Source organism: Hylobates moloch, unplaced genomic scaffold, assembly GCF_009828535.3.
Source record: "Hylobates moloch isolate HMO894 unplaced genomic scaffold, HMol_V3 SCAFFOLD_8, whole genome shotgun sequence".
Lineage (NCBI taxonomy): Eukaryota > Metazoa > Chordata > Mammalia > Primates > Hylobatidae > Hylobates > Hylobates moloch.
This window is the reverse complement of record NW_026652283.1, coordinates 81,977,980-81,996,876: the sequence shown is the minus strand read 5'-3', so window position 1 is coordinate 81,996,876 and position 18,897 is coordinate 81,977,980. Positions and strand designations below refer to the sequence as shown.

Genomic DNA, 18,897 nt, shown 5'->3' with positions numbered 1-18,897 from the left:
GAAAATTAGCTGGGCATGGTGGTACACGCCTGTAGTCCCAGCTACTTGGTAGGCTGAGGCAGGAGACCTGCTTGAACCTGGGGGGTAGAGGTTGCAGTGAGCTGAGATTGTGCTGCACTCCAGCATGGGTGACAAAGCAAGACTGTCTCAAAAAAATAGAAGGACAGTATCTCACTGCATCACCCAGGCTGGAGTGCAGTAGTGCAATAATTGCTCACTGACTGTTGTCTTAACTTCCTGGGCACAAGCAATCCTCCCACTTTAGCCTCCTGAGAAGCTTGGACTACAGCCATGCACCACCACGCCCAGGTTTTTTTTTTTTTTTTTTTTTTTTTTGAGATGGAGTCTTGCTCTATTGCCCAGGCTGGAGTGCAGTGGCGCAATCTCGGCTTACTGCAAGCTCCGCCTCCTGGGTTCACACCGTTATCCTGCCTCAGCCTCCTGAGTAGCTGGGACTACAGGCGCCTGCCACCACGCCCAGCCAATTTTTTTGTATTTTTTAGTAGAGACGGGGTTTCACCTTGTTAGCCAGGATGGTCTCGATCTCCTGACCTCGTGGTCTGCCTGCCTTGGCCTCCCAAGTGTTGGCATTACAGGTGTGAGCCACTGCGCCTGGCCACGCCCAGGTATTTTAAAAAAATTTTTTGTAGAGACATGATTTCACTATGTTGTCCATGCTGGGTCTTGACCTCCTGGCCTCAAGGAATTTTCCTGCCCTGGCCTCCCAAAGTGCTATGATTACAGGCATGAGCCACCATGCCCGGCTTGCTGCCCATTTTTTAACTGGATTATGTGTCTTCTTTTTTTGACATGGAGTCTCACTCTGTTGCCTCGGCTGGAGTGCAGTGGCGTGATCTCAGCTCACTGCAACCTCCGCCTCCTGGGTTCAAGTGATTCTCCTGCCTCAGCCTCCCAAGTAGCTGGGATTACAGGTGTGCACCACCGCACCTGGCTAATTTTTGTATTTTTAGTAGACATGGGGTTTTACCATGTTGATCAGGCTGGTCTCAAACTCCTAACCTAGTGATCCACCCGTCTCGGCCTCCCAAAGTGCTGGGATTACAGGAATGCGCCACTGTGCCCAGCAAGTGTCTTTTTTTCTTCTTTCTTCCCCCTCCCCTCCCCTTCCCCCATCTCTCCTCCCCTCCCCCCACCCCTTTCTTTCTTTCTTTCTCTCTCCCTTCCTTCCTTCCTTTCCTTCTGTTTCTTTTCTTTCCCTCCTTCCCTCCCTCCCTCCCTGTTTGCTTGCTTGCTTTTCTTTCTCTTTCTTTTTTCCTTCCTTTCCTTTTCCTTCCTTCCTTCGTTCTTTCTTTCTTCCTTCCTTCGTTCCTTCTTTTCCTTCCTTCTTTCCTTCTTTCTTTCTTTCCTTTCTTTCTTTTCTTTCTCCTTCCTTCCTTCCCTCCTTCCTTCCTTCTTTCTTTCTTTCTTTCTTTCTTTCTTTCTTTCTTTCTTTCTTTCTTTCTTTCTTTCTTTCTTTCTTTCTTTCTCTTTTTGAGACAGAGTCTCGCTCTGTTGCTCAGGCTACAGTGCAGTAGCAGTCTCGGCTCACCACAACTTCCGTCTCCTGGGTTCAAGCAATTCCCCTGCCTCAGCCTCCCGAGTAGCTGGGACTATAGGCGTGTGCCACCATGCCCTAATTTTTGTATTTTTAGTAGAGACAGGGTTTCACTGTGTTGGCCAGGCTCGTCTCAAACTTGTGACCTCGTGATCCACCCACCTTGGCCTCTCAAAGTGCTGGGATTATAGGCGTGAGCCACCACATCCAGCAAGTGCCTCCTTCTTATTCAGTTGTTAAGAGTTCCTTCCATATTCTTGATACAAATCTCTTATTATAAATATGATCACAAATTTTTTTTCAGGAAAACAAGTAGAATGAATAACTATTTCAGAAAAGGACTATTAAAACTGACATCACAAAGAAAGTGACCAGAAATAAAGACCAATAATAAAGGAAAACATTTTAGATACTCTCCAAAAAAGTTATTTTCTTGGCTGGGTGCGGTGGCTCACGCCTGTAATCCCAGCACTTTGGGAGGCCGAGGTGGGCGGATCACGAGGTCAGGAGATTGAGACCATCCTGGCTAACACGGTGAAACCCCATCTCTACTAAAAATATAAAAAATTAGCCAGGCGTGGTGGCGGGCGCCTGTAGTCCCAGCTACTCAGGAGGCTGAAGTAGGAGAATCGTTTGAACCCGGGAGGTGGAGGTTGCAGTGAACCGAGATCGTGCCACTGCACTCCATTCTGGGCAACAGGGCAAGACTCTGTCTCAAAATAAATAAATAAATAAATAAAAATAAAATCCTGGACTGAAGTGATCTGCCTGCCTCAGCCTCCCAAAGTGCTGGGATTACAGGCATGAGCCACCATGCCCGACCAATACCAGGTTTTAATTGATAAATAAGCAAGGATAAGGAACAGATTCTGTACACATGGAAAAATACAGAGAAAATTTATATGCTAGTGATTAAAGAAATGTCCATTTTCACACTAGAATCATTTTTATGGACCATATCACACTTTATGATCCTGTTTTTCTTTTTTGTTGTTGTTTTTTTTTTGTTTTTTGTTTTTTGTTTTTTTTGAGACGGAGTCTCGCTCTGTCACCCAGGCTGGAGTGCAGTGGCGCGATCTCGGCTCACTGCAAGCTCTGCCTCACAGGTTCACGCCATTCTCCTGCCTCAGTCTCCGGAGTAGCTGGGACTACAGGCGCCTACCACCGCACTCGGCTAATTTTTTGTATTTTTAGTAGAGACGGGGTTTCACCGTGGTTTCGATCTCCTGACCTCGTGATCCACCTGCCTCGGCCTCCCAAAGTGCTGGGATTACAAGCGTGAGCCACCGCGCCCGGCCTGATCCTGTTTTTCTACCCCTGTATTAGTCCATTCTCACACAACCACCATTAAATTAATTAAAAAATAAGTTAAACCCAAAGTTGACAGAGCAAAATCTCTGCATCATTGTCAACTGGCTCCATCATTCTGAAGAACAACCTGATAATGTGCCAGGGCCAGTTCCCACTGTAATTCAGTAATTCCATTAGAGGGTATAAACTAAAATGTCATCACCCCTGACTTCTCACAGGCCCCTGTGCTGGTTTATTTACAGCACTTATCGTGGTCTATCTAAGTTGAATATGTCCTTTGTCGATTCTGTTGATTGCCTGTCTTCTCCCCCAGAATGTAAGTTTTTTTTTTTTTTTTTTGAGACGGAGTCTTTCTCTGTCCCCCAGGCTAGAGTGCAGTGGCGCGATCTCGGCTCACCGCAATCTCCACCTCCCCCCAGAATGTAAGTTCTATGAGCTCTGCCAGTGACCTGGTGTGTCAGGTTCTAAACAAACAAGTACTTATCTCCACCTGCAATAGGTAGAATATATAAAATTTATAACAGCATAATTGATAACTATAAAAACCAGAACCTACATGCCCAGAGGATAACTAAACAAACTAGAATATAATGATAGCATAAAATGCTGAATAGCTTTTTTTTTTTTTTTTGAGACTAAGTTTTGCTCTTGTTGCCCAGGCTAGAGCACAATGGTGCGTTCTCTGCTCACTGCAACCTCTGCCTCCCGGGTTCAAGTGATTCTCCTGCCTCAGCCTCCCAAGTAGCTGGGATTACAGGTGCCCACCACCATGCCCAGCTAATTTTTGTATTTTTAGTAGAGATGGGGTTTCACCATATTGGCCAGGCTGCTCTTGAACTCCTGACCTCAGGTGATCCACCCACCTTGGCTTCCCAAAGTGCTGGGATTACAGGCGTGAGCCACTGTGCCCGGCCCTGAATAGCTATTAAACATAAAATATTTAAGGGGAGGCTGAGGCAGGAGGATCTCTTGAGCCCAGGAGTTCAAGACTACCCTGGGCAGCAAAGCGACACCCCGTTTCTACAAAAAAATTAAAAACTTAGCCAGGCGTGGTGGTGGGCCTTGTAGTACCAGCTACTCAGGATGCTGAGGTAGGAGGATCACTTGGAATTCACGTGAGCTAAGAAGTGCCACACTGCACTCCAGCCTAGGCAACAGAGAGAGAGAACCTGTCTCAAAAAAATAGTAAAAACATTTATAAACTAAGTGAAGAAACATGATAGCAACATTTATGTCATGTAAAAAATGGTGCCTTGCCCATTCAAAACCGCAGCTCAAGTGAAGTTTGTATAAATACTGAAGTCTTAGTCAAAGAATCATTAGATTCTTTAATAACTACTTTCTCTTAATGGCACTCATAACTTTCAAATATTCTATCAGGTCTACAGTATTTTGAGAATAAAAGCAGCTTACTGTTTCAGAGGGATAACATACACAATGGTATGATTTGAAGAGAAGTGTGATAAATTTTCCCCAAACACTAAAAATCCAAGAAGTTAAAATTAACAGATATGAGCTGGGCATGGTGACACGCACCTGTAATCCCAGCTACTTGGGAGACTGAAGTGGGAAGAGCCCTTGAGCCCAGAGGGTCGAGGCTGCAGTAAGCTATAACCACACCACTGCAATCCAGCCTAAGCAGCAGAGAGAGACCATGTCTCAAAACAAAGAAAAGAGGCTGGGCACAGTGGCTCATGCCTGTAATCCCAGCACTTTGGGAGGCCAAGGCAGGCAGATCACCTGAGGTCAGGAGTTCAAAACCAGCCTAGCCAATATGGTAAAACCCCGTCTCTACTAAAAATACAAAAATTAGCTGAGCACAGTGGCATGTGCCTGTAATCCCAGCTACTCGGGAGGGTGAGGCAAGAGAATAGCTTGAACCCGGGAGGCGGAGGTTGTGCTGAGCCAAGATCACGCCACCACTGCACTCTAGCCTGGGTGACAGAGCAAGACTCCATCTCAAAAAAAAAAAAAAAAAAAAAAAAGGCTGGGCACGGTGGCTCACACACCTGTAATCCTAGCACTTTGGGAGGCCAAGGCAGGTGGATCACGAGGTCAGGAGATCAAGACCATCCTGGCTAGCATGGTGAAACCCTGTCTCTACTAAAAATACAAAAAATTAGCCAGGTGTGGTGGCGGGTGCCTGTAGTCCCAGCTACTTAGGAGGCTGAGGCAGGAGCATGGCGTGAACCCGGGAGGCAGAGCTTGTAGTAAGCCGAGATCGCGCCACTGCACTCCAGCCTGGGCAACAGAGCAAGACTCTGTCTCAAAAAAAAAAAAAAGAAAAAAAAGAAAAAAACAGCTATGTAAGTTCCTTAGTATACAGCAAAATAGTATTATTTTTTCATTTTCTTTAAGATAAAATTCATTGTAGTATAATTTATATACCAAAAAAGCAACCATTTTAAGAGAATACATCTGGTGTCTACTCTGAGGTGACCTCAACTGAGGGGCTGAGTGGGACTAGTTGTCATCTACAGGATGCGGGGCAACAGCTCACCTCCTGCAGTCTTCACAGGTGAGGGAGGCACCAGCTCCTCGCCAAGGCCCAGTCAGTCTGGCAGCAAGAACATCCCTTACCCCTCTCACCAAGGCCATACACACCTGTGCCTACACAGGGCCTCATGTGGCCAAGGCCCTGGTGCTAGGCCCTTGATGGCTAGGATTTGTTGGCATAAAGGCAAGGCACCACAGAAACTAGAGAAGCCAAAGGTCCCCACCTTTGGGGTGGGGAGCCGGCCTCTGGGTTCCATGACTGTCAGTCAGCAAGTGTGGACCGTGGAGTGAGGCACAGTTACTTACAGCTTGCTGTGCAGCCTGTGTGCTTCCAAACCTCTCTAGGTCTGTTTCCTCGCTGGACTCATAGGGAAAGGGAAAGTACCTTTCCAGGATGGAAATTGAACAAGACAGCCCATAGGAAGCCCCAGTGTGGAAACTTACTTTATTCCAGTCATGATTATCCTAGTTGTCACCTTGCACACCTGCCATCTGGTGCTATCTCCTGGCTGGCACATCTATACCCACTCTGGCTCTGAAAGGCATGTCAACCAAAAATGGGCAGCTGGGGCTAAGGCATATTTAAACAAAGGCTCCGAAGGACCCCTTTCACTTGGGTCTAGCATCCAGCCTCTCTTTCAGCAGAGGCAGGATCGTGGTCCCTTGTGTTTTCTGAACAGGGCCCAGGGAAGCCAAGTCATGCCATCACTGCAGCACTCAACCCTCTGGTCACAGTGGAGTCGCCGGTCTAGCCTGAAATATTACTACAGAGGAGAAAGACCCATTCCTGCTATGTTGCTCTATCTTCCACGTCCAAAAACAGTCCTATGTAGCTTCAGCTGCTCCGAAATCAGGTCACAGAACAGCAGGAGACATTCCTTTGGCAAAAAAGGACACGCTTTTATCCTGTATCTTATACTGGTAAGTGAAGCTCTGATCCCGCTGGGCTGTGGGCTGCGATGGTCTCCTCCACAGGATCCTCAGCTACAGAGACAGAGACGAATGAAAGAGGAGCAGCCACCCCAGGACCTGCTCCACTGGGAACCCCACCCTGCCTTCTCTGTGACCTTCAGCTGAGGCCTCTGTGAGATGACAGTCAGATGTGCCATCTGGTAATGGGGCCAACTTGTAAAATAAAGCCTATCACCAGCTAACTACAAATAAAGGGTTCCCCTCCATTACAGTAGTCATATTGGCTCAATATAGAAAATGTGAAAGAGGAAAAAAAAGGAAACGGAAGGAGAAAGTCTTTCAGAGGAAGACCCTTAAAGTATTTTTATTTTTATTTATTTATTTTTTTTGAAGCAGAGTCTCACTCTGTTGCCCAGGCTGGAGTGCAGTGGCGCAATCTTGGCTTACTGCAACCTCCACCTCCTGGGTTCAAGCGATTCTCCTGCTTCAGCCTCCCAAGTAGCTGGATTGCGGGTGCGCATCACCATGCCCGGGTAATTTTTGTATTTTTAGTAGAGGCGGGGTTTCACTACGTTGGCCAGGCTGGTCTGGAACTCTGACCTCAGGTGATCCGCCCACCTCGGCCTCCCAAAGCGCTGGGATTACAGGCATGAGCCACTGCGCCCGGTCTCTTTGTTCTTTCTTCTAAGCATGGTTTTGTACTTGTGGGCTAGACTAATTTTGAAAATCATATTAGAATTTGTACATTCAATACAGAGGCCCAGGAAGGCTAGACACCTGTTTTGATGGTGTTTCTGCTGACTACAATGCTCTGGGGGTTTGGCTGAAGAGAGGCCACAGTTGCCCAGCAGCACCTTCTCCTCAGGCCCTGCTGCAGCACTACAGACATAGCACTGCTGGGCTTGGTCCTCTGTGTGACCTACCAGACTTGCCTCTGAAGGACTCTGGGCCAAGACTCCTAGCCACTCTTACTGGGTCAGGAGTGCTCAACTTGAAGTTAACCAGGAAGCTTTGGTGGAGGCTTGGGAGTGGTTCCAGAAGAGAAGTTTGAGAAGGCACAGAGCCACACGGCAGCCCATTTAAAGGGGTAGAATCCAGCTTCCCTCCAAGGGCAGGACTCTCAGTTTCTGCCCAAGTACTCCAATTGTTCTGGTAAGTGGAAGCAGTTGGGGCAGCAACCCTGGTCCATGGGTACGGCCTCCCCAAGTCGTTTTTCTTTTTTCTCTTTTTGAGACAGAGTCTCACTCTGTCTCCCAGGCTGGAGTGCAGTGGTGCGATCTTGGCTCACTGCAACCTCCGCCTCCTGGGTTCAAGCTATTCTCCTGCCTCAGCCTCCCGAGTAGCTGGGACTACAGGCCCGCACCACCATGCCTGGCTAATTTTTGTATTTCTATTAGAGATGGGATTTCACCATGTTGGCCAGGCTGGTCTCGAATTCCTAACCTCAAGTGACCAGCCCGCCTCGGCCTCCCAAAGTGCTGGGATTACAGGCGTGAGTCTCCACCTGTAAAACGAACAGGCCGGGGCCGGGCGCGGTGGCTCACGCTTGTAATCCCAGCACTTTGGGAGGCCGAGGCGGGCGGATCACGAGGTCAGGAGATCGAGACCACGGTGAAACCCCGTCTCTACTAAAAATACAAAAAAAAAAATTAGCCGGGCGTGGTGGCGGGCGCCTGTAGTCCTAGCTACTCGGAGGCTGAGGCAGGAGAATGGCGTGAACCCGGGAGGCGGAGCTTGCAGTGAGCAGAGATTGCGCCACTGCACTCCAGCCTGGGCGACAGAGCGAGACTCCGTCTCAAAAAACAAACAAACAAACAAAAAAAACAAACAAACAGGCCGGGCACGGTGGCTCACGCCTGTAATCCCAGCACTTTGGGAAGCAAAGCGGGGGTGGATCACGAGGTCAGGAGTTCAAGACCAGCCTGGCCAACATGGTGAAACCCCGTCTCTACTAAAAATATTTTAAAAATTAGCCGGGCATGGCAGTGGGTGCCTATAATCCCAAGTACTCGGAAGGCTGAGGCAGAGAATTGCTTGAACCTGGGAGGCGGAGGTTGCAGTGAGCCAAGATCGTGCCACTGCACTCCAGCCTAGGTGACAGAGCAAGACCCCGTCAAAAAAAAAAAAGGAACAGTGTTGACCTGAATAGACGATGCCTGCTGCAGTACTGCAGAGGAATTTTGCTGTTATTTCATGGCATGCCCCCCGCATTCCACTCTAGACTGCTGTCTCCTCTTTAAGAGTGTTCCACTTTGGTCACAAATGGGACTCCCATGGAAAACGTGCACTGGTCCATGAGGCTAAGTGCCATCTGGAGCAGGTCTATCACCTGAAGTCTCACAATTTCCAGTGTTTCCCTTCCACCTGAAGTCATGTCCCAACCAGACAGTCCCTCAGGCCTGACTCTCCCCTATGCAGTCAAGAATCATAGGTACACAGGCAAGCAGCCCATTGCCCAAGAGGCCCCTGCATACCTGCCCATGCACATCCCTGCAGAAGCCAGTGGCCAGGCCCTCAGCCCGCAGGATCAGGTGGCTCTGATGACTTAGGCCATTCAGCAGGATGTTATTCTCCTCATCCTCCACATCTCCACCGTCGTGCACGAGGACCACCATGTTTCCCTGCATCGGATACAAGATGGAAGCCTGCTCCTTACTGGAAGGGACACCCAGAGTCAGGGAGTGCCAGCCTCTCGTTGCCTCCACTCCCCTGTACATCCTCTCACAGATCACCCTCCCTGCTGCTGCTACAGCCAGCCCCTACCTGTGCTCCCAGACCCTAATTCCAGTCACCTACTGGACAACTTCACCCATATTTCACCCATAATGAGCCAACCCATATTTTCAGCTCACTTCATCTAAACCAACAGTCTTCAAAATTAGCTCAATCTCCTGAATTCCTGAATGTTACTAAAAGTGTCACCACCCTGCCAGGCACCCATTCATTCAGTCGAGAGTTCCTGAATACTTAAGAGTGTACCAGATCCCACAGTAGGAATAACAAGTGAGAGATATGGGCCCAGGAGACAGGCAGATGCTGACAATACAGAATGATAAGACCAAGGGAGAGGGAAGCATGAGGTATATGGGAGCACAACGAAGAGGCATCCCCTCTAACCCGGAGGAGCAGGTCAGGAGGTGAGCTCATGTGAGCTGAATCTCAGAGGGCAAGTAGGAGTTAGCCAAGCCAAAATGCAGGGGAAAGGTCAACCCTGCCAAAAAGTGACAGCTTGAATAATGAGTCCTTTCAAAGGAATACTGTTCAGTTGTTAAAAAGAATAAAGCTGGCCGGGGACAGTGGTGCACACCTGTAATCCCAACACTTTGGGAGGCCAAGGCGGGAGGATCATTGAGCCAAGGAGTTCAATACCAGCCGGGGCAACATAGTGAGACCCTGTCTGTATTTTTAAAGAATAGTAATAAAAGGCCAGTCACGGTGGCTTACGCCTGTAATCCCAGCACTTTGGGAGGCCAAGGTGAGTGGATCACCTGAGGTCAGGAGTTCAAGACCAGCCTGGCCAACATGGTGAAACCCCATCTCTATTAAAAAAAAACACAAAATTTAGCCGGGCATGGTGGTGTGTGCCTGTAATCCCAGCTACTTGGAAGGCTGAGGCAGGAGAATCACTTGAACCTGGGAGGTGGAGGTTGAGTGAGCTGAGGTCACTGAGGTCGCACCACTGCACTCTAGCCTGGGCAACAAGAGCGAAACCCCGTCTCAAAAAAAAAAAAAGAATAGTAATAAAAAAGAAAGTCGCCCGCGGTGGCTCACGCTTGTAATCCCAGCATTTTGGAAGGCCGAGGCGGGCGGATCATGAGGTCAGGAGATCGAGACCACGGTGAAACCCTGTCTACTAAAAATACAAAAAATTAGCCGGGCATGGTGGCGGGCACCTGTAGTCCCAGCTACTCAGAGAGGCTGAGGCAGGAGAATGGCGTGAACCCGGGAGGCGGAGCTTGCAGTGAGCCAAGATCGCGCCACTGCACTCCAGCCTGGGTGACAGAGTGAGACTCCGTCTCAAAAAATAAAAATAAATAAAAATAAATAAATAAATAAAAAAGAAAAAGAATAAGTGGCTCCTGTAGGGGTGTAAAGCAGCGTGGCCAGGCCGGGGTCTGAGCTGGGGTTCTGTCCCTGCTGGGCTGAGGCCCCAGCTGGACTGCTGCCACGGAATTCAGCGCCGAATAACTCCGGGAGAAGCTGCAGTGGGACCCGGAGGTGAAACATATGGAGGTGGAGGACGTGACCCTCAACCGTTGTGCCTGCAGCTTCCGAGTCCTGGTGGTGTCGACCAAGTTCGAGGGGAAGCTGCTGCTTCAGACACTCTGGCGGGTAAACATGTGCCTAGCTGCAGCCTCTCGCACATCCATGCTTTTGAGCAGAAAACCCTCATCCCAGAGCAGTGGGCCTGTGAACGGCAGAAAGGAGGGACTGGCATCTGCACAGCCATTAAATTATAAATCAGGACCAGAAAAAAGGGAAAAGAATGAAGCAGATCCATGTGTTATTTTTGGGCAATGGACAACAAAATATACTGTGTATTAATAAACGAAAAAAAAGAAATAGCGAACAGTGTGGATGGCAGGTTACCAGTAATGTGAAGAAAAATGCAGGGAGACAAATATGTGCATATACTTCGAGAGGCCGAGGCAGGAGAATCACCTGAGCCCAGGAGTTCAAGATCAGCTTGGGCAACATAGTGAGACCAAGTCTCTACAAAAAGTAAAAATATAGAAAAAAAAATATGTCCATAATTGTACAGACTGGCTGGAAGGATGCACGTTGGAGGGAGGGAGAGAGGCAAGAGCACTTTTTGCTAAAGTACGCTTTATATTCTTCCTTCTTTTTCTTTTTTTTTAAACGATGCCCAAGTTTTACTTTTTCAACTAAAATTAGTATTCTTACAAAAAGAGGGTGGTAGCAGGTCACAGACCCAGCTGGGCTGCAGAAGGTGGCTTTGGCTACTTACTGTCACCCCTTAATCCTGACTGTGCCTTCCACACCCCTAACAGTTCCTCCTCCTCCTATTCTTTCTGCATTACCCTGGTTCCTGGCTCTGCAACTGTAGCCAGGACGGCCTCAGAAGTTCCCTGAAAAGAGCTTCCAGGCAGGACTTTGCATACAGGTGTTCAACACACACTGCTGGAAACCCACACACCTGGTTAACTCAGTTAGTTCATCTCTCCCATTGCTCTGTACGCTCAGTCTGACTGCACCATACCACTGTCCACACGTTCCTGCCAGCTACACCATCACACAGTGACAAGTGGCTACTGTGGGCTAGACACCGTGCTGGCATGTTACAAGCTTCACCTCACTTCACTCTTGCAGTCAGGTACCTGTGGGGTAGGCACCACAGCCATTCCTATTTTATTGATTGGTCTATTATTATTGTTAAAAACCCTATTATGGCTATTAAGTGCACTAGTATTTACATCTAAATGATCACAACCAGTTACAGATTTCTTTGTTCCTTTTCTGTTCCCACTGCTGCACTTGACTAACCATAATAAAACAAAAACAAAAACTCTAAAATCTCTATTATGGCAAAAATCTCTATTTGTCTCTCATAACTTGGTAATCAGGGTAATATTGTATATCCTATACTTGTATTGCCCTTTACAATTTTTAAATTAGTTCATACTCATTATCTTAGCTGATCTATAAAATACACTCAGGGATGATAATAACTTGCCCCAGGACACACAGGCTATTCTGACAGACCTGGGACTGCAGCGGTGCCACACATAACCAGCCCCACTGAATGCAATGTTGATCATCCCTTTATTTTGGGGGACGTTACTTTTCAGCAATGGCAGGTAAGGGAAAGCAGGTGGCTGCAAAAGCTTTCTGGGCCTGCCAGAGTAAAGCCAAAACCCCAAGCAAATAAAAAGATCACAGCAAGCAAGTGAGGTCTGGACCTGTCTGAGTTCTTGGAGGTCACAGGTGAGCGCAGAGAAGGCAGTTCCATGAGTACCTTTAGTTCCCAGCACACAGTGGCTCTGCAGTAGTGAATGAAGTCTAGCACAGCCACCGCCCCCATGCCCAGGCTCAGGAGCACACTGATGTCGTCCACTAGCAGCACCGGGTATGTCCACCGAGCCTCTCCACTGTCTACTGGCTTCAGGGCCTCCCGTACAAACTCAAACAATGGTTTCAAGTTCCCAGCATTAGCCTCCCTGGAGAGACAGGACAAAAGTTATCAGACTTCACTCTCTCTACAGATGTTTATCAAGGACCAAGTAGCACAACAGGAGAGGGCTAAGGGGGACAAAGAACTATATCACAATTCTTGGCAACAAAGAGTTCATGATCTGGTTAGAAAGAAAAGGCATGCACATGTACAGAAGTAATTCAAATATTTCTTGAGGCCTACTAAGTATAAAGCACTGTGTTAGAAACTGGGAAACACAAAAATAAACAGCTCCCAGGGCCGTTAAGAGACACCATACATAGCTGGGTGCAGTGGCTCACACCTGTAATCCCAGCACTTTGTGAGGCTGAGGCGGGTGGATCACTTGAGGTGAGGAGTTCGAGACCAGCCTGGCCAACAATGGTGAAACCCCGTCTCTACTAAAAATACAAAAACTAGCCAGCTGTGGTGGCGCACACCTGTAATACCAGCCACTTGGGAGGCTGAGGCAGGAGAATTACTTGAACCTGGGAGGTGGAAGTTGCAGTGAGCCACGACTGAGATCATCCCACTGTACTCCAACCTGGGCAACAAAATGAGACTCTGTCTTTAAAAAAAAAAAAAAAAGAGACACCATACAGCCTCTCAACCCAAGAGCTTAAGGAATCTGGAAGATCAACTTGGATTGGGCAGGCAGAAGCCTTCCCAGGAGGTCATACACAGCTGGAAAAAGTTAAACAGGCCGGGCACAGTAGCTCACACCTATAATCTCAACACTTTAGGGGGCCAGTGGGGGTGGATCATTTGAACCCAGGAGTTCAAGAACAGCCTAGACAACAGAGTGGGACTATATCTCTACCAAAAAATTTTCTTTTAAATTAGCCAGGCATGGTGGTACGCCCCTGTAGTCCCAGCTACTTAGGAGGCTGAGATGAGAGGAGTGTTTGAGCCCAGGAGGTTGAGTTTGCAGTGAGCCGTGTTTGCCCCACTGCACTCCAGCCTGGACAACAGAGCAAGACCCTGTCTCAAAAAAAAAAAAATGAAAATAAGAAGTTAAACAGCAACTCAGATGCCCTGATGGTGAGTGGCAGTGGCCTAAGGCTTCTGTATACATAACAGATTTGACCTGTTTCTGACACAAGCCAGCTTGCCTATCTCCATCTTCTCCAGTGACTACCCCTGGCCATCATTTCTCAGCAATGAGTGGAGGAACAGAGCCCAGGGCCCAGGGCAACTGGCCTACTGCTTTATGCTCCAGGGATGAGCCCCTGGCATTGGGTTATCTTCACTAACAATGAAGACATCTCCCCATACCTTGGGATGAGGTATAACCAGCCCCTGCCTTCAAATGAGGAAACCCCAAGTCAGAGATGCTAAGGGTGTGTGTGAAGTCACACACAGGGTCAGGAAACATGGCCTCACAGCCACTGCATAAGGGTGTGTGTGTCTGAGAGAGAAGGCAGTGGGGGGAAGTTCCTGTGTGGACCGCTTTGTAGTGGACGAAGAACAGCAGCCAAGCAGGGAGTCTTCACAGAGCTATGTTTGTGGCCAATGTTCAGAAAGGAGGAAAAGCAGGAAAACCAGTCTCAGCCCTGTGATGTTGAATACCAAACCAGGGGAAAAACTTTTTCTTAAATGTCTGAAAAGTAAATATTTTAGGCTTGCAGGTCATATGGCCTCTGTCCCAACTACTCAACTCTATTTGTTGCTGTAGTGCAAAAACAGCCAAGGATAACGTGCAAACAAATGAACATGGCTGTATTCCAATAAAACTTTATTTACAAAAAATAAATTTTAAAAAAGGAATTTTTAAAAAGACAATTTAAAAAATATGAAACAAAACAAACAAAACAAATGTATTTACAAAAACAGGCAGCTGACCCATAGCCCATAGTTTGCCGTTGCAGAGTCTCCACTGTTGCAGAGCACAGGTGTATACTAGGGCTCTAAGCCAGGGCTGGAAAACACAGCAAAGCATATCGTTCTGCCATCCTTCCAGCAAATGATCCTCTCTATAGCTTTTGGGACAAATGGCCACCCTCAGCCCCATGATAAGAGCCAGCATTTGAAAATGCTGCAACACCAGATGAAGTGTCTGACTCCTGAAGCCAGTTCCATCCTCCTGCACAATAAGAAGGAATCACACAGCAACCAGGAACCCTGCCTGGGCCCACCTGCCACGTGTGTGCTTCTGGGCTGGGCTGCAGGCTGACTGACCTACTGACCTGAGAAACTGCAGGGGGTGTGGCTCCTTTTGAGACTGGAAGACGACGTCCACTGCAGACTTGAGTCCCTCGAGGAACACAAGCTGTCCACGCTCCCGCGCCACGGTCAGGCTGACACCCTAAACATGAAAAAGAGAGTGAGTTACTGTGCCTTGTAGGGGAACCCATCAGACTAGATGCCAGCTTGCAAGAGGGCACAAGACACCTTCCAAACTTGGCAGACGTGTATCTGATCACCCAATGTACAGGGCTGTCTTCATTCCCCTGGGTGCTCCCAACCCACAATCCCCCATCTGTTTTCAGACGTGTATTTCCATTTAATTGTCACATTAAAAGAAAAACTAGCCAGGCATGGTGGCACATGCCTGGAGTCTCAGCTACTTGGGAGGCTGAGGCAGGTGGATCATTTGAGCCCAGGAGTTTGAGACCAGTCTGGGCAACACGGCAAGACCTTGTCTCTACAAAAAAAATTTTAAAAAATTAGTCAAGTGTTGTAGTTTGCACCTGTAGTCTCAGCAACTGAGGAGGCTGAGGCAGGAGGATCACATGCGCCCAGGAGGTAAGGCTGTAGTGAGCCATGATCATGCTGCTGCACTCCAGCCTGAACAACAGAGTGAAACCTTGTCTCAAAAAGACACAAAAAACAAAAACCTAGGCCGGGCATGGTGGCTCACGCCTATAATCCCAGCACTTTGGGAGGCCAAGGTGGGCAGATCACCTGAGGTCAGGAGTTCAAGACTAGACTGGCCAACATGGTAAAACCACATCTCTACTAAAAATACAAAAATTAGCCAGGCATGGTGGCGGGTGCCTGCAATCCCAGCTACTCAGGAGACTGAGGCAGGAGAATTGCTTGAACTGGGAGGTGGAGGTTGCAGTGAGCCAGGATCGCAGCAGTGCCCTCCAGCCTGGGTGACAAGAGCGAAACTCCGTCTCAAAAACAAACAAACAAACAAACAAACAAACAAAAAACCCCACAAAAAACGGGATGCAGAAATTTAGTATGCCTATCCCTGCTCAGACTAGGACTTTTTTTTTTCTTTTCATTTTTTACTTGTCACTGACTTGAAGCTCAAGGACTTTTTTTGTTTTTGAGACAGTCTCTCACTCTATTGCCTAGGTTGGAGTGCAGTGACGCAATCTCAGCTCACTGCAACCTCTGCCTCCTAGGTTCAAGTGATTCTTGTGCCTCAATCTCTTGAGTAGCTGGGATTACAGGTATGCATCACCATACCTGGCTAATTTTTATTTATTTATTTGTTTATTTATTTATTTTGAGATGGAGTTTCACTCTTGTCACCCAGGCTGGAGTGCAATGGTGCGATCTTGGCTCACTGCAACCTCCGCCTCCTGGGTTCAAGTGATTCTCCTGCCTCAGCCTCCTGAGTAGCTGGGATTACAAGCATGTGCCACCATGCCCAGCTAATTTTTATATTTTTAGTAGAGATGGGGTTTCTCCATGTTGGTCAGGCTGGTCTTGAACTCCTGACCTCAGGTGATCCACTCACCTTGGCCTCCCAAAGTGCTGGGATTACAGACGTGAGCCACCGCGCCGGGCCTAAAATTTTTTTTTTTTTTTTTTTTTTTCTGAGGCGGAGACTCACTCTGTCGCCCAGGCTGGAGTGCAGTGGCGCCATCTCGGCTCACTGCAAGCTCCGCCTCCCGGGTTCACGCCATTCTCCTGCCTCAGCCTCCCGAGTAGCTAGGACTATAGGCACCCGCCACCACGCCCAGCTAATTTTTTGTATTTTTAGTAGAGACGGGGTTTCACCGTGTTAGCCAGGATGGTCTCAATCTTCTGACCTCGTGATCCGCCTGCCTCGGCCTCCCAAAGTGCTGGGATTACAGGCGTGAGCCACCGCGCCCGGCAATTTTTTTATTTTTAGTAGAAACAGGGTTTCGCCATACTGACCAGGCTGGTCTCGAACTCCTGGCCTCAAGCGATCCACCTGCCGATATCAGGGAACCTGCCCCGATAGTCATGTAGGTTCTTTTCTTTTTTTTTTTTTTTTTTTTTTTTTGAGACGGAGTCTCGCTCTGTTGCCCAGGCTGGAGTGCAGTGGCGCAGTCTCGGCTCACTGCAAGCTCCACCTCCCGGGTTCATGCCATTCTCCTGCCTCAGCCTCTCCGAGTAGCTGGGACTACAGGCACCCGCCACCAAGCCCGGCTAATTTTTTTTTGTATTTTTAGTAGAGACGGGGTTTCACCGTGGTCTCGATCTCCTGACCTCGTGATCCGCCCGCCTCGGCCTCCCAAAGTGCTGGGATTACAAGCGTGAGCCACCGCGCCCGGCCCATGTAGGTTCTTTTCTATTTTCCCTAAGCATCAGCCAGCTTGAGAAATAAAGGGATAGAGTATAAAAGAGAGAAATTTTAAAGCTGGGCGTCCGGGGGAGACATCACATGTCGGTAGGTTCTGTGATGCCCCACAAGCTGCAAAACCAGCAAGTTTTTATTAGGGATTTTCAAAAGGGGAGGGAGTGTACGAATAGGGTGTGGGTCACAAAGATCATGTACTTCACAAGGTAATAGAATATCACAAGGCAAATGGAGGCAGGGCGAAATCACAGGACCACAGGATGGGGCAAAATTAAAATTGCGAATGAAGTTTCGGGCACCATTGTCGCGGATAACATCTTATCACGAGACAGGGTTTTGAGAGCAACCGGTCTAATCAAAATTTATTAGGCAGGAATTTCCTCTTCCTAATAAGCCTGGGAGCACTATGGGAGACTGGGGTCTATTTCACCCTTACAGCCTCGACCATAGAAGACGGCCACGCCCGGGGGGCCAGTTCAGAGACCCACCCCCAGGCGCATATTCTCTTTCCCAGGGATGTTCCTTGCTGAGAAAAAGAATGCAGCGATATTTCTCCCATTTGCTTTTGAAAGAAGAGAAATACAGCTCTGTTCCATCCGGCTCACTGAAGGTCAGAGTTTAAGGTTCTCTCTCTTGTTTCCTAAACATTGCTGTTATCCTGTTCTTTTTTCAAGGTGCCCAGATTTCATATTGTTCAAACACACATGCCCTACAATTTGTGCAGTTAATGCAATTATCACAGGGTCCTGAGGCGACATACATCCTCCTTGGTTTACGAGATGACAGGATTAAGAGATTAAAGTAAAGACAGGCATAGGAAATTATAAAAGTATTAATTTGGGGAACTAATAAATGTCCATGAAATCTTCACAATCCACGTTCTTCTGTCGTGGCTTCAGCCAGTCCCTCCATTTGGGGTCCCTGACTTCCCTCAACTGCCTCAGCCTCCAAAAGTGCTGGGATTACAGGTGTGAGCCACTGTGCCTGGCCTCAAGGACTTCTTAAATATGGTTCATGAACCACCATCCAATTAAGAAACCCTTTAAGATACCTGATTAAAATGTAGATTCCTGGCTGGGCATGGTGGTTCATGCCTGTAATCCCAGCACTTTGGGAGGCCGAAGCAGGTGGATCACCTGAGGTCAAGAGTTCGAGACCAGCCTGGACAACACGGTAAAACCCTATCTCTATGAAAATACAAAATTAGCCAGGTATGGTGGCACATGCCTGTAATCCCAGCTACTTGGGAAACTGAGGCAGGAGAATCACTTGAACCTGGGAAGCGGAGGTTATGGTGAGCTGATATCACACCATTGCACTCCAGCCTGGGCAACAAGAGTGAAACTCTGTCTCAAAAAAAAAAAAAAAAAAGCAGACCCCTGGGTCTAATTCCAGAACGAGGGCAGAACTCAGGATCTACATCTCAACAAACACCAGGGATAGTGATGCATTCTAAATGTGCAACCCACTGCTCCACCTGTGCAGAAATAGGTCACATGGGGTTTGGCGTGGTGGCTCACATCTGTAATCCCAGCACTTTGGGAGGCTGAGGCAGGAGGATCCCTTGAGCTTAGGAGTTTAAGACCAGCCTGGGCAACATAGGGAGACCCATTCTCTAAAAAAAAAAAAGAAAGAGGCAACATGTAACTCTTTAGACTTTCCATGCCCCTACATCAGGTCTCAATTGTTCATTCACACACAAAATGCCCAGGGTCTTCCAATGTCCAACACCATTTGTGCCAATAGCTGCAGCTGACAGAGAAAAAGACTCCTGATCATCACTCTTGCTCTTGCTCACTACCAGTCTATTTATGTAAGCGCAACAAGATGCCACAAGTGCCGGGCACGGTGGCTCACGCCTGTAATCCCAGCACTTTGGGAGGCCGAGGCGGGCGGATCACCTGAGGTCGGGAGTTCGAGACCAGCCTGACCAACATGGAGAAACAC

At 48.2% G+C, this 18,897-nt stretch overlaps 1 protein-coding gene and 1 pseudogene across 4 annotated transcripts in view; one reads left to right on the top strand and one right to left on the bottom strand.

The window, feature by feature from the left end:
- Positions 1 to 5,139: 5,139 nt before the first annotated feature.
- Positions 5,140 to 18,897, bottom strand: part of ELP6 (elongator acetyltransferase complex subunit 6) — a 20,325-nt gene continuing 6,567 nt past the window's right edge. For 2 of the 4 annotated variants that reach the window (XM_032161739.2, XM_058442893.1), the window contains exons 4-7: positions 14,633 to 14,751; positions 12,252 to 12,453; positions 8,749 to 8,895; positions 5,141 to 6,346 (exon numbers count right to left, since the gene is read on the bottom strand). In XM_032161739.2, coding sequence (XP_032017630.1) covers positions 6,218 to 6,346; positions 8,749 to 8,895; positions 12,252 to 12,453; positions 14,633 to 14,751 — 597 coding nt within the window. In that variant the 3' untranslated portion in view covers positions 5,141 to 6,217. The other 2 variants (XM_058442892.1, XM_032161740.2) reach the window with 2 other exon arrangements.
- LOC116473888 (bolA-like protein 2) lies at positions 9,350 to 10,734 on the top strand (annotated as a pseudogene).